Source organism: Equus quagga, chromosome 9, assembly GCF_021613505.1.
Source record: "Equus quagga isolate Etosha38 chromosome 9, UCLA_HA_Equagga_1.0, whole genome shotgun sequence".
Lineage (NCBI taxonomy): Eukaryota > Metazoa > Chordata > Mammalia > Perissodactyla > Equidae > Equus > Equus quagga.
This window is the reverse complement of record NC_060275.1, coordinates 19,736,050-19,751,657: the sequence shown is the minus strand read 5'-3', so window position 1 is coordinate 19,751,657 and position 15,608 is coordinate 19,736,050. Positions and strand designations below refer to the sequence as shown.

The following is a 15,608-nucleotide window of genomic DNA, read 5'->3' as shown; positions in this document are numbered from 1 at the left end:
GTCATCATGATTCTAAAACATAGATAACACACTTTAAGATCTCCAAAATATGGTTCTAGCTCACTTAGGTTTAATGTTTAATGACTTGGTAGTCTACCTAAGGATGTTGTATACTTATGTGTGTGCATGTAATTAAGTATTCATAATATGTGTATGTATATGTAAAGTTAACATATTTGATTAGCACCGTATAATTATTAAAAAGACGTATCTTAAAAATGAATTGTTAATATTCCATTAGGCAGCAAGGTTCATCAATTTAGATAGTAGTCAAGAGGAAGTTGAAGTTATTTTGATTAAAGTGCATCTGAAAATCAGTTTAAACTCAACTCACTTTCGAGGGTCTAGTTTCTTTTAGATACTTCTGTTTATGTTTAGAAATGTGTTAAAATATATTTTGATTGGACGTATTTCACTGTGGTACAATTTTAAACTCATCTTTACTTAATATGCAATCTTATGTGTTTTTCATAGTATCAGCTGATAATGCTACATAGCATTTAAAATATCTTTGGGGCTGAGAAAAGAGAAATAAATAAAAATGAAAATTTGGGAGAATATTTTACTGGTGTGAAAATAGAAATCTTTCGTAGTTTTATTGGCTAACATTTGTAGAGCTTTGAATAATATATATGCTAAGACTATTCTCACTGTATGTAGCCATTGTAAGTAGTAAATCATGTGTCTGGATTCTGAAAGTTCTCGTGCTCAAGGTTGCCAATATTAACAAACCTCGCTTTGCTAAATTTACGTTGTTCTTTAATAATTAATCAAACCTAATATTAGCAAATACACTTTATTGCAAATAAACGAAGTTGTAAAGAACCATAAAACTATTTTGTAGCTTAATCCAAGTTATTATTTTAAATAGTCTCTACATGCTGCCCTTTAGTTTTCTGCTGTGAGATCTTGTTAACGCACTCTTTTCTGATCATTCATATGAAGTCTTAGAAAGTCACGGTTATTTATTAATATATAAGATATTTAACTAGTTAAATACAAATTGTATTGCTCTGCTAGGCAGCACATAGTAAAAGCAATTTATTTTTCTGTACATATAATTCCAAAACATATTATTAAATATTAAAAGAGTAAAGAAAAGCTTTCAAAGTTTTATTTTCATTTATCATGAGTAGACATTTCTCAATTTCCAAAGTAATGTTTTAGAGTATAATGAAATTTATATCAAATTCAGAAAATATGTCATTGTGAATGTCACTCGGACTCAAGCATGTGTCACGAATTTCTGGCATAAAATTAGTATGCTAAAACCAATCTGAATGTACTGTTTTGGTTTAAAAACTCCTAATGATATGCTTCTGATATAGTTTTAAATATAGTTAGACTCTTGAAGTGAATTGTGATTGAATTCAAGCATATTACTGCGTTAATTTTTACTAGAATTTTAAATATCAAACATATATAAGTCATCTATAGCAGCATTCTGATACTCAATCCTAAACAAAGAATCAAATTTTGAATACAGTTTTTCCAGGTCAAATTGTACAGTGCTTAAACTATTTTATTAGAGTAGTAAATTGGTGGTATCTTCTTATCTAAGGTTTTAATACCTAATACAATAACTGAGCTCCATCAATATATGGCTAATAGCAGATATAAAGTATCTGCTGGTAGTCCATCTCTCATAAAACCGCCTTTAGCCTTAATTCAAATCCATTGATTCCTATTCCAGTTAAAACTGAAGAACTTAATATGTCTTTTAATCCTTTTATTGTAAGCTAGGATAAAATTAATTTTACCCTGGAACTGCACAAAGCCAATTAACATGATCTTTAGAGTTATTTAGTAAAGTGCTTCAAACTGTTAAATTTATCTTGACCTCTTGGTTGCACTCTCTGACTGCTTTTTAAATGAAGTAATCAATATCTCACAGCCCTTTAAATAGCTTAAACTTCTCAAATATTTTACCTGTGTTCTAGTTAAGCTGTAAGTAAAGTGTTTACTCCATTCATGTAAATCTGGAGTCAATGATGCTAAATCTGAAGGCAATTATGTACTTTTGAGGAACACTGTATGAATTAAATGGTTGTTTTAATAACATCAAAGGCTCATATTTTATTTAAACTAACCCAATAACAAGAAGACATATTATTTTCACGCAGAACAAGTATTCTTTTTGCAACTTAAAACGTAGAACATTTATATCCTTTACCATTGTGTGTAGCTTCTGTTTCCACACAGGGCGAGTTGAAGGTATTAATTTTCTTACGGTGATAGGGTGATCAACTGTCCTGTCAAGAAAATGGATCTCCATGTCACCCTTTAGCATGATTAAATGGAGGTATGTCTCTGTGAAAAAATACCAAATTTTCATGAGACAAATGAAACTCTCAAAAGGTCTACTTTTACAGAATTATTTTAGTTTTAATATCTCAAAATCTCCCATTTGTTGTCAGCTTATTTGCAGGAAAACATTGCACCTAATTGCATATTTCTTGTATTATTTAAGAAAAAACACAGGCAAAGTCAATAATTTTAAATGTTTCCAAATCTGAAAAATTAAAGGATCAGAAATCTCTGTTACTTTTAGAAAAGGAGTAGGAATACGTTATATGTTCACTAATCAGTCAGTGTCTCTTTTAGGGGATTCTTTTCTTGCTCTTCTTTCCTTGTTAACAAAGAGCTATATCATCTTTTTAGCTCTGAGTACTGATAAAAATTACATACCACGGAATTTCACATCAGTAGTGTTCATCGCTAGTTGGGCAGTGTTCTTATGAGCCTGTGCACATGCCAAACTTTAAATTACACCAAGCGATGTACTTGACAGCTAATTAAGATTTCATATTTTGGCCGCTTAGCAGAGGGCACCTGTTATGATTCTTCCTATGAGCTTAAGGGTAAAATTTACAAATGCCTCTTTTAAAGTACATTATTAAAACTTTCCCGAAGTCTTAATTCCTTCTCGAGGAGTGAGAGTTAAGATAAGATTGAGGTAATTAAACAAAAGGAACAGATAAAGTGGGGGACCAGAAGTGGAGGCGGAGCTCTCCGAATGCCCCTGTTGTTTAATTTCCTACTGGAAGCAGCCCATGTGTGCTCCTATGCCCCCTCCCCCTTCAACAGTGGCCGTTGTAGAGGCTGAACGGCTGGGGTCAATGCCTTGCCTATTGATCAGTATCCCTGCAGTCCCTTGCTCCAGCAGCTGCTTCATTGGCTTCTTTCAGGGCCTGCTTCAGTACATTAGAATAGAAATCCATAACCAGAGCTGTGCTCATCCAAGCAGGGGAAGAAACTAAATTAAATGGTATAAAACAATCTTGGATCAGGAGTTTGTGCCAATTCATCTTGATCTAGGATGTCACACCGGGCTCTCTGTCTGAGCACCTGGGCTAGAGGCAGCCATAGTGAAAATAGATGGAGCTGCGATCATTCATTTGTCAGCTAAGGAGCAAGGCAGCGGTTAGCAATTCCCTTCTGCAGAGGTCAGCTGACAGAACAATCAGTGCAACTGCAGAATAGAGCTTTCCTTTGAACTATTGTTATGGAGCATGCTCTTGCTGAGACCTGGGGGGAGGGGAGCTGGGTTTGCTTCCTATTTCAAGAATGCTATGTAGAGTAGAACATATACTACATGAATCTAGACCCAGTTGCACAGAGCTCTTATTGCTTATGTCTTTCTCTTATATATAAATAAAGTTGATTTTAAATGCATGTACTGAGATACAGATTATCAAACTGTTAAATATCACTTTGTCTAGAATTAAGATGCGTTGTCATCCTTCTAAACACAGAGGCAGTGATTATTGATTTTTTTCTTCTTAGTATGGTTAAGCCTTTAGGTTTCTTTTCCCGCTTTAGTTATTATAACTAGCACAGATCAGTGTCATACTTTGAATCTGTAATAGTATGTAATAGCGTGCTAATACTTTTTCTAACATTTCCTCTGTCTTTAAAAAACTAGGAAAAAATCAATGGAGAGAAATTCATGCTCTGATATCAAATTAGAAGATATTTCTTAATATTACTTAAATATTTTTTAACATTTTAATTGATCCTTTTTATAACAAATGTTAATTCATGAAATGTGACTACTTATGACCTTGGAAGTTATAATTTTATCTTAATTTTTTTTCTTTTGAGGAAGATTAGCCCTGAGCTAACATCTGCTGCCAATCCTCCTCTTTTTGCTGAGGAAGACTGGCCCTGAGCTAACATCGTGCCCATCTTCCTCTAGTTTATATGTGGAATGCCTACCACAGCATGGCTTGCCAAGCTGTGCCATGTCCGCACCGGGATCTGAATTGGCAAACCCCAGGCTGCCAAAGCAGATCGTGCGCACTTAACTGCTGTGCCACCAGGCTGGCCCCTATAAAGTAATTTTATAACATTGGAGGAACATCACTGTGAAGCAGCCTGCGTGTCACTTGAAAGATACAATACAAAATTAAACAAATTAGAAAAATGAGTAATAACTAAAATTTTATATGAAAGAGTTAGAATATTTTTAAAGATGAATTTGTTCTCTGTGGACTCAGTTTAGATTTTGTCTTTATATATACTGCTTAAAAACTCATGGCAAATTTCCAGGACTTTAAAACAAAAACAAACAATAAACTATGACATCTAGAAGCTTAGAAACTATGGCAGCAGCAACAACAAATCTTTTTGTACTCACTTGCACCAAACTTTTTTGGAATCCAAATAAAGAGTAACTACTCTTTGTTGTTACCATCTTAGTTTTCTAGGTAACCAACCTCCCATTTTTCGTTAAGGGCTTTAATGCCACTTTCTTACTCAATTATTCCTTTCCAACTCTTTTATTTTATTTTTTTGAGGAAGATTAGCCCTGAGCTAACATCTGCTGCCAATCCTCCTCTTTTTTGCTGAGGAAGACTGGCTCTGAGCTAACATCTGTGCCCATCTTCCTCTACTTTATATGTGGGACGCCTGCCATAGCATGGCTTGCCAAGTGGTGCCATGTCCACACCCAGGATCCAAACCGGCGAATCCTGGGCTGCCGAAGCGGAACGTGTGAACTTAACCACTGCGCCATTGGGTCGGCCTCTTAAATTCTTTATAATGTCTTACCATTTCCATTTCTTAGACTCTATTAGGTCTTCTTGCCCACATCCTATTCTGCCTTTCAGAACAGCTAAATAAATGGAATTTAAAGTGTGTACTAAATCTTTGTGCTCTAGGTGTTTTTTTAATTTAGCTTCTGGAAAGCCCATACCTACTTTTCTTGCAAGAGTTTTTTGATTTTGTTTTACTTTTGTTTTAGTTAATTAGAATTTTTAAAAGAACTCAGGACATGACATCTCAAATCCTTCTGCAGTGTTTTCATCAAGTACTCAGACATCACCCATGGATCTTGAAGCTGTCCACTTCTTTGCATCTCCTGTTTAACATCCAAAACCAAGCCAACCTTAATCTCTCACTTTGATTTCTACAATACTTTCCTAATTGATCACCTCGCTTCCAGCATTCTTCATGCATACTCAGAGTGGGTTTCTAAAACCCTAAATTTAATTGAGTCATTCTGTGGCATAAACCCTATCTTGAGTATCTTCCCATTGTTTGTAGGATAAAAAAGGAAATGTGACTATTACCTCTAGAGCCATGTATGATCTGGCCCTTGCCTGCCTCTCTTCCCTCATTTTCTACTATTCTCCTCTTGACTCAGAGTTCCAGCTCAATTACCAATTCTTGAAATAGCAATCAACAAATTCCTTCATGCTTTAGGTTCTTAAATATAGTGTTCCCTCAGTCCATAAAGTTCTCATTGGTTTTGTAACCTGTACATTTCTAATTCCTGTTTAGTAGCCTTTAAGTTCAAAGAGGACAGGGCCTTTGCTTTTCTCATTCCCGTTAATTCATACCTAGCATAATGCCACGCGTACACTAGGCCTTCAATTCTTGTACGTCGAATGACTGAGTAACTGATGGAATGAATGAACTTCTACAACCAAAGGTACTTAGTGTTTTCTACCTGATCACTGCATGAGTCTTCTTTGGTTCTATTTTTTTTTTTTTTAAGATTTTATTTTTCCTTTTTCTCCCCAAAGTCCCTGGTACATAGTTGTATATTGTTAGTTGTGGGTCCTTCTAGTTGTAGCATGTGGGACGCTGCCTCAGCATGGCTTGATGAGCAGTGCCATGTCGGTGCCCAGGATCTGAACCAGCGAAACCCTGGGCCTCCGCAGTGGAGTGCGCGAACTTGACCACTCGGCCACGGGGCCAGCCCCTCGTTGGTTCTATTGACACCAGTCTTGATTTACGTCACGGTCTCCTTCCGTGCTGCTACTGTGGTGATCTAACGATGAATGACTCTGATGTCACCACCTTATACAAAATTGTTCAGTAGCTTTCCATTAACCAAAAGTTAAAAGTCTTCAACTTGTCGTACAAGGCCTCTCATGATTTGGTACCCATTTACCGTCCGCTGTTGTCATTCCTTTGTCTTACCTTTAGTATAGAGTTACAAAGCTGAAAAATGAAGAGATAAAATAAAACATCTAAAAATAGTCAGCAGTCCCAGCTGCTAACTTATTGGTTGGCATACTAAGCTCTGAGGGCCCTTTGTTGTATTGATTTAATTAATGTATAGAGCAAAGAACTGAAAGCGGCCAGAAAAGCTGGATGGATTAATATTAGAAAGAGCGAAAGCTGACCTCCAATCAAGGTGGCTCCAGAAGTTCACTTTTTAAATCCCTCTGTAGCAAATATATAGCAATGATGGATAAAATATACAAATAGAAAACCAAAGAAACATAACTAGGCTCAAGAAGGATATCTCTGTGGACAAGTAATGGAATAGAAATGCAATGATCTGGGCTGAAACCATTAGCTGCTTTCCAGAAGCAGGCTTTTGGCTCCTATGACCTAAAGAGAACTTAAAATATATCATGAATAAAGCTTAAAGCTTAGGAGCTAGGCTATGGCTTCCTCAGTTCCTGGAAGAACACTGAAAGGGTGTGAGTACATTGCTACTCAGTTAAAATTGACATTGTGCTATTATTAAAGAAGAGGAAAATGGATATTAACTATGTGACTGGTGATGTTAACCATATTAGAAAATAATGAAAATAAGTGAATTGTGTTCAACCTAAGAACTTAGAAACAAAATAAAGCAAAGAGAAAGAAAACAGAGAGAAGATATAAAGAAAATGAAGAAAGGAGAAATAGTAAAAAAAAACAGCAGAAATTAGTGAAATAGAAAGCAATGAGATAAGATCAAAACCAAAGTATTTTTTTAAAATCTGATAAAATATGTATTTCTAATAAAACTGATAAAGGCATAAAAATAATATCAGAGAAGGCACAAATAATCTTTAAAAGGATTCATTTCAACTGATAGGATTGAGATTTTTATATTGTAGACAATATTATAAGTAACTTCACACCAATATATTTAAAAACTTAGATTAGGGGCTAGCCCCGTGGCTGTGTGGTTAAGTGCATGCGCTCCGCTTCAGCAGCCCAGGGTTTCGCTGGTTTGGATCCTAGGCATGGACCTAGCACCGCTCATCAAGCTGTGCAGAGACAGTGTGCCACATAGCAGAGCCAGAAGGACCTACAATTAGAATATACAACTGTGTATTGGGGGGCTTTGGGGAGAAGAAGAAGAAGAAAAAGAAAGATTGGCCCCTGAGCTAACATCTGTTGCCAATGTTAAAAAAAAAAAAAAACTTAGATTAAAATAGGTAATTCTTTTTAAACTATAGGCTGTCAGAAATGACTCAAGAAGAAATAGAAAGTCAAACTAAATAAGTGACTTTTAAAGAAAATGATCTTATAATAAACAATATTCCTTTTTCCACCCTGCTCTTCCCTTGCCCGTTCATTCCCTGCCCCCTGACTTCAGGAGTGGAATGTCCTGAGACTCAGGCCCTGAAAGTTTTAGAGGAGAATTTTCATCCATCTTCTAGAGTCTTTTAACCGTTTCAAAGAATTGGTGAGAGAAAGTTACTTAACTCAATTTTTGAGGCTTGTGTTATATTGCTAGTAAGACCCAACAAGAGTAGTATATGAAAAGAGAATCATAGTCCAATCTAACTTATGGACAAAATGTAAAAAACTCTATTGGCAAATTTAGTTCGGAGTCTGTCTATTGGTCTGTTTATCTGTCTGTCTACTTGCCTACCTACCTACCTACCGATTGCCATCCATCCATCTGTCCATCCATTCAGAGTTTACCCCAGGAGTACGGCATCGTTCATGGTCAGAAAATATATAACATTTCAGGTAACATTGATATGACTATATAATAGATTGAAAACATTTGATAAGGCCAGGATTGTGGTGACCTCTGGGGCATGAGGGAAGGATAGTGAGGTCAAGACACAATCCATGGTAGACTTTAGTTATAGCCACATTGGTTAATTACGTTTTAAAAATCTAAAACACCTATGAAAAACATTAGGATTTTATAAAGTTGATTGTATACATGTATATCTTGATACTTTTTATGTATTCTTTGTGTAATTCTATGGATGCTCATAAATATCACATAATAAATATCAACAAAAAATAAAAGGTAGTCCAGCTATAGAAAGGAGTAGAACCGAAAAGGAGGTAGGACTGAGCAAAGGACCAAGTCTTGGGAGAATTTTCGGAGAGTGAGTGAGGTGTAGTTACTTTAGTGAGAAAAAGTTTGGGAAAAGAAATTTTAAGAAACAGTTATTAATGTTAGGAATGCAATTCCTTATTACCTCCTATTTATTGATACTTTAATAAGAATTTAAAATTGTTTTCCATTATGTTTTGGGTATCATGCTGGTGTTTCTTCTGAATAGGAAAATATGCTGAGCTTTGCCTAGTCTACAAGTATTTCTTCAAATGGCTGGTTGTGCGTCTGCATTCCGGTCTACCTGGACAAAATACCCATTTTTTTCCTCCTCTTATTGCCTGGCAAACTCTTACTTATCTTTGAGTCTTAAATTCAGCATTCCCTTCTTTGTGAACAGGCTGTCCCTTTTTCACGCAATAGTGAGTTTCTTGAGAACCTGGACTATTTATTTTCATGTTTGCAGTTCCCTGGCCCAAAGTAGATGCTCAATAAATACTGTTAAATTAGTGAGCAAATTAGTGAGTTAATGAGCAATCTTTAAAAAAGAGATTTATTGAGATATGATTTATATTTTATAAAATTCATCCTTTTAAAGTGTAGAATTCAGTCATTCTTAGTATATTTGGATATGTGCAGATATCACTATAATCTAATTTTAGAACTTTTTCATCATCTCAAAAACCTAGTACTCATCAACCATCATTAACCATTTCACCGCCATCCCAGCCCTATACAACTGCTTATCTACTTTCTGTCTATATATATTTGCCTATTCTGGACACTTCATGGAAGTGGAATCATAAGTATATGGGCCTTTGTTGATTGGCTTCTTTCCCTTAACTAATGTTTTCAAGGTCATCCACGTTTGGCATGTATCAGTACTTCCTTCCTTTTTATTGCTGAATAATATTTTATTGGATGGATATACCAAATTTTGTTTACCCATTCATCATTTGATGAACATTTGAGTTTGTTTCTACTTTTTAGCTATCATGAATAATCCTGCTGTGAACATTCATGTACAAGTCTTGTGTGTGTACATTTATTTTCGTTTCTCTTGGAGGGATACCAAGGAGTGGAATTGCTGGGCCATAGGGCAACTCTGTGTTTAACTTTTTGAGGAACTGCCAAACTATTTTCAAAAATAGTTGTACCATTTTACATCCTACCAGCAATGCGTGAGGGTCTCAATTTCTATATATACTCAGCAACACATTATGGTCCATCCTTTTTATTGCAACCATTCTAGTAGCTATGAAGTGGTATTTCATTGTGATTTTGATTTGTATTTTCCTAATGACCAGTAATATTGATCACCTTTGAATGTGCGTATTGGCCACTCATATATCTTTGGAGAAATATCTGTTCAAATTGTTTGCCCATTTTAAAAGTTGGGTTTTCTTATTATTGACTTCTAAGAGTTCCTTATGTATTCTGGATATAATCCCTTATTAGGCATATGATTTGACAGTATTTTCTCTCAGTCTATGTGTTGTCTTTTTACTTCCTTAATTCTGTCATTTGAAGTGTAAAAGTTTTTAATACTGGTGAAGTCCAATTAACAACAATTTTTTTAATTACTTGCGCTTTTGGTATCGTATCCCAACATCATGAAGATATAGATCTCTGTTTTCTTCTGCAGGTTATTTAGTTTGAGCTCTTATATTTAGGACTGGGATCCGTTTTGAGATGGTTTTTTGTATGGTGAGAGGCAGAAGTAAATTCATTTTTTACATGTAGACAATCGGTGGTCCCAGTGCCATTTGTTGAAAAGACGATTATTTCCTGAATGAGTCTTTAACGTTTTTATGATCATATATCTTTTTTGTATTGGTATTCTTTTAATTTATATTCTTATGTTTTGGTTTTCAGGTTGCTTATCAAGTGTCCCACAAATGAAAAAAATTTCCACATCGTATGAGGAAAGACGGAAGCAAGCTACTGCTATTGTTTTACTGGGAGTTATAGGAGCTGAATTCGGTGCTGAAATTGAACCTCCTAAACTGTTGACCAGACCTCGAAGCTCTAGTCAAATTCCTGAGGGATTTGGTTTGACTAGTGGTGGATCCAACTACTCACTGGCTAGACATACTTGTAAGTTTTCAGATTCCTAATGCTGATCTATTACTTCTCAATGCATATTATTTGTTAACAAAATCTCAGAACATTGGATGTGTCCCAAGTTTTATCTCAAACAGGATGCTTAAATGGAGTTAGAAAGAAGTGTGGCCTGTTTAGCACATTCCTATAGAGTTATAGTTACCTGAACTTCTTTTTAAGAGTTAAAATAGGGTCTTTTAAAGGCTTTTCTTAATTTTATTTCTGAGCTTTGTATTTTAACATTTTGGTCAAGATTTTAGGCAAACTTTATGAAAGCTAATTTTAAGTTAAAACTTCCAACTTCTAAAACAATTTCTGAAAAACTGTGCAACTTGTCCTGACCATAGTTTGAAAACTCAGGGGTGGGAGTGGAATACCAGTTTTTTCTTAAAAAAAAAAAAAAAAAAAGGTGGGGGCCAGCCTGGTGGCGCAGCAGTTAAGTTTGCACGTTCTGCTTTGGTGGCCTGGGGTTCGCTGGTTCGGATCCTGGGTGTCGACCTATGCTCTGCTTATCAAACCATGCTGTGGCAGGCATCCCACACATAAAGTAGAGGAAGATGGGCATGGATGTTAGCTCAGGGCCAATCTTCCTCAGAACAAAATAAAATAAATAAAATTTTTTTAAAAAGATATAAATATCTATGTATTTTTTTAAAGAGCATGAATGAGGAATTATGAATTACCTCTGTAATTTAAAAAATATTCCAATAACAGTTTTTGAATGACTGAAGAATTACGTTCAGAGCTCCAAGGGCTTATGTCACACTGCTACCTTCAGTTCTGTGGTTGGTATGTTAATAATAGGTAAGGGTATTTTCTAATGATGTCTTTTGGTACTTCAGTGTCAGAACTCATTTAGGTAAGGTCAAAATGTTCCTGCCGTGTTGTAAAAGCATTTCTAACAAATTGTGTCATCTTAAGGACCAAATATAATCCTACTGAATATATCACAAGATACTCTTTGTAGAACAAATTGCAATGTGTTCTTTCGGGATTTTGGCCTTTAAGCAAGGGAAAAAGATCTATGTTACCTTGTTAGGTATGACAGCAGAGCTCTTCACTGGATCACTGGATCGTTGTCACATACTTTTGCTGTGAAACCAAGGAGCCGGGTTAGTGGTTTTTCTTGGTAAGGCCCTGCTGTAGACTTAGCTGCACCCCCGCTGTGGGCCCTTAATCCAACAAATGTTCATTAGTGGTTGGTAATCTCTTGATCTGTATTTGACATTGAGAATCAGAGAGTGATAATAACAATAACACCACCAACAATATTAAGTAGCTAATTCTTCTGAGCACAATTTTAAGCTCTTTATGTGCAATGACTGACTTAATCCTCATAATAACCTTATGAGGTAGGCACCTCACTTATCTCCATTTTAACATAAGGCTAGCGGGGCACAGAGATGTTTGGTTAACTGGCGAGATCATACCCCTAGGAAATGGCAATTTTTGTCTCAGCGCAGTCTCTTGCTTCCAGGGCTCATGCTATTGACCAGTATGCAAATTGCCACTGTTCAATGTTTCCCAGTTGAAAAGGGCTTACTGACTAACATGTGCTATCACTTATTAACTTAAAAAGCACTTGATTTTCTGCCCCCTCATTTCATCTTCAAAATAGAAATTAAGACTTTTTCAAAGTGACTCAGCCAAAAAGTAGTGAAACCCGAACTTGCATTCAAGCTGCTTGTGACCTGAAAACCCGTGCCCTTTGCGTTTTCCACCTGTGCACATCCGCTTTCCCTCTCCCACGGAGGCCCCCATGCTGTGGTGCCTCCCTCTCCCCTCTCCCTCTCCCCTCTAGCCTCTGTCTTTTCTCCAGTTCTTCAAGTTCCCTGCTTTCTCTTCGTAACTGCTCAAATCTCACCCACGCTACAAAAGTCTCCTCTCTGTGAGACTCCAGACAGCCTAGGACTTATGTATGTAGTTCCTTCTTTAGAATCTTGGCGTTAGAATGGTAGGGGTGAATGAAACTTTGACATGATTTATTTAGTCTGGTGGCTTTCAAGCTTTTTTACTCACCATCTCTCTAGAGAGTATCAAGATGTTAATCCCTTGCACATTTTTATGTCGACAGCTAAAACTTTTTAATAGTAAGTTTAAACATTGCAAAAGATATAATTTTGAGGATATTGTAAATATTGACATTTAAAAATAAAACTATTGTTCTTTTTAATATATTCAATAGAATATTTACCATAACTATTTGGTATCCATCATCATCCACCTTTAAAAAGTACATGACAAACTTTCCTTTAAAAATCAGAAATCTTAGATCCTTGATTATTTTCCTGGAAGAGAGAAAATTTCTACCCTCACAGTTTTAAGGAAGATGTTCATTCGCATATTTAGCTTCCAGAAATTAATTCATTTAATTGTATTTCTAAAACTATTTTTGCTTTTAAAACTATTCCTTGAAAAATCTTAAGGTGCTCCCATTTGAAGGGGGTTACGTGTTTTGAAGACTACTGATTTGTATGTTTTATATAATTTCTCAACAGTATTCTTTGGTATTTTATATTTTCTTGCAAAGCACTTGAACATAAGTGCTATTTCTCTGGAATTTCCTATACCTCAATATAAGTATCTGTATATAAATGTGAGAACATCGTAAATTAATGGATTGCAGACTGATTCCACACAAGCCATTGGCTGGTTGCTGGGAGGTTAGTGTATACCCTATTATCAGAGTTATGTAGACTAGTACTGTCATCCCTTTTCTAAACTTTTGTAACCACAATTTATCTTTATGTAAAATTCTGATATTCATGCTTTTGCCTCTGTACATCTCTTAACAGTATAATTTCACCTGCAAATCATTACTGCTGTAACTAGAAAAAGAGGAAACAGTTTAAGAGAAAAGAGGGAATTAAAAAAGCTATGGCAGAGTAGAAAGAGAGATTTTTCAGAGAAGCCTTGAGAATTGATGAAAGAATTGAAGAGTCTTAGTACTGCTCTTTTAGTTTGTTAAAAGACAGGGAACTGAACTGCGTGTCAAGGGGTTGACCCCAAAGTCTGTTTCTAACGGGAGGGAAACCCTGGGCCCACTGTGCTAGGGGGACGGCTTTTGAATGGTGCCGCCTCAGCTTTCCCAAGCAAGGCAAATAAAGTTTACCCAAACATTTTAAATATTAAGTGTTTCAGTAACAAGTTTATTCTTTAAGTATTCCGGATAAAGGGCTAGCTGTGGGAAGGGAAGAAGGTAATGCTTCTTCACAAATAATATTTATGATTATTTCTTTGAAACAAAAGACAGAGTTTCAGAGAGGTTTCTAGCAAGCAAGAAATAGTCTATAAAAATGAATGATTAGCACCAGTTTAATTTGTGTAAAAATATCCTTGATATTTTTCCTCACTCATTATGGTTGTCTTATTTTAATAATTACAAAATATTTTAAAGGTAACTGTGGGTTTGCTTTTAACTTCCATCCCATTACCCTGTTTTCCTCAAAGGTCTTTGAGGATTTCCTGATGGTAGATTTGCCTACAACAGGGATTTTCAAGACCTTTCTTATTTGGATTGAGGTGGCTTGATTAAATTTATGTTTATCAGTTTAAATCTTGCTCTCTTGATTGGAAACAGATGTCTAAATGTTTATGTCTCATCTGGGCTCTTTTCGATCAGTTATATGTAATATTAACCTGTTACAATGTTAACCTGCTCAAAGTTGCTATACGTATGGCTATGTTATTTGTGTATGTGGCATTTAGAATGCATTGCTACCATTAAATATTTAGTCTTTATGGCATCCTGTTGAATGAGATAATAATTGTGTTCATTTTGAGGCAACACCATTAAGATACAATGTTTGATGAATTTTAATTGCTAATATAGTTAGAGGTATAGATAGTGAGTTCTAACCTTCTTTGTAAAGCCATTCTGTGATAACTCATAACATCATCAAATCCCAAGTATCTACCTTGATGGGAGGGGAAGAGTGACACTGATGCCTAATTCAAAAGTCATACTTAGTTTTATAATGCATTTTATACTTATATTTGAATATATGTGGATCTTTTGTGGGAGTTATACTTTATGTAAAACGTTGAAATCGCTTACTGAAGACAAAGCTGAAGGACTCTGAAGATGAAGAGGCCTAGACAGGCCACTTTACCTTGTACCCTAGGTAAGCCACGTTTCCCTCTGGGTTGCAATTGCCTCTTGTATAGAATAAAGAGTGGGAACTATTCTGTCTTTAAAGCTGCATTTAGTCCAATTAGTCCCTGCTTCTGAGGTGAAGTAGAAAGCAGCCCAGGAAATTCACCTTCTCCATCACCTTTTCATTTTCCTCTCCATGTGGAGATGGATGCTCCTTTGTTTCACATCAGCTCAGCTTCAGTAGAGATCCTTCTTTAGTTTTATTTTGATCCGCAAGTGAGGCATTGTTTGAGTATTTTAGCATATTATTTATAATGTCACCTTATAGGTCTTTTGGTTCATTCTTTCATTTGGTCTTTTCTGCTCATTTTATAATTGTGGAGTTATGCTGACACATCTGTAGTAAATCCCATTTTGATCTCTCATTAACTTTTTGACTTTGGGCAAGTGTCATAAGTCATTTCCCTAGGCAGCAGACTCTGAGACAGATTTGTGTGTAGGCATATTATCAGGATCAATACCTTTAGGGGAGTGAGAGAAGCAGGATTGGGCAGGGGGAGAATTTGAATTGCGTGTCCGTTGCCTAGAAAGCTTCAGCTTATCTCAGGGAACTCTGGAGCTGTGATGGCCCTTCAGACTTACCTGAATTGGGGCTAAGGGCTTGGCCTTTATATTCTCATGTCTGTCAGTCACTGGGATCCAAGTCATTGGTGCCCTGAGAAGGGGGTGTGACCTGGGTGAGGCAGCTCTCTTTAACCTAGAGCAAATCCCACAGAGGGACTGAGCTGAGATTTATCAGTCACTGGCACTCCCAAGAGCTTGGGGAGTGAGTACTTCAGTCCTGGAGGGGAGGAGATGGGCACCCTCTCCAGGCTTCCA

The 15,608-nt window shown here is 36.1% G+C and overlaps 1 protein-coding gene across 3 annotated transcripts in view; it reads left to right on the top strand.

Annotated features, from left to right (window-relative positions):
* The window catches only part of WDR7 (WD repeat domain 7), a 355,196-nt gene that overhangs the window by 203,382 nt on the left and 136,206 nt on the right, over nt 1-15,608 (top strand). For all 3 annotated transcript variants that reach the window (XM_046671781.1, XM_046671782.1, XM_046671779.1), the window contains one exon: nt 10,406-10,627. In XM_046671781.1, the coding sequence (XP_046527737.1) occupies nt 10,406-10,627 (222 nt within the window). The remainder of the gene's footprint in view (nt 1-10,405; nt 10,628-15,608) is intronic.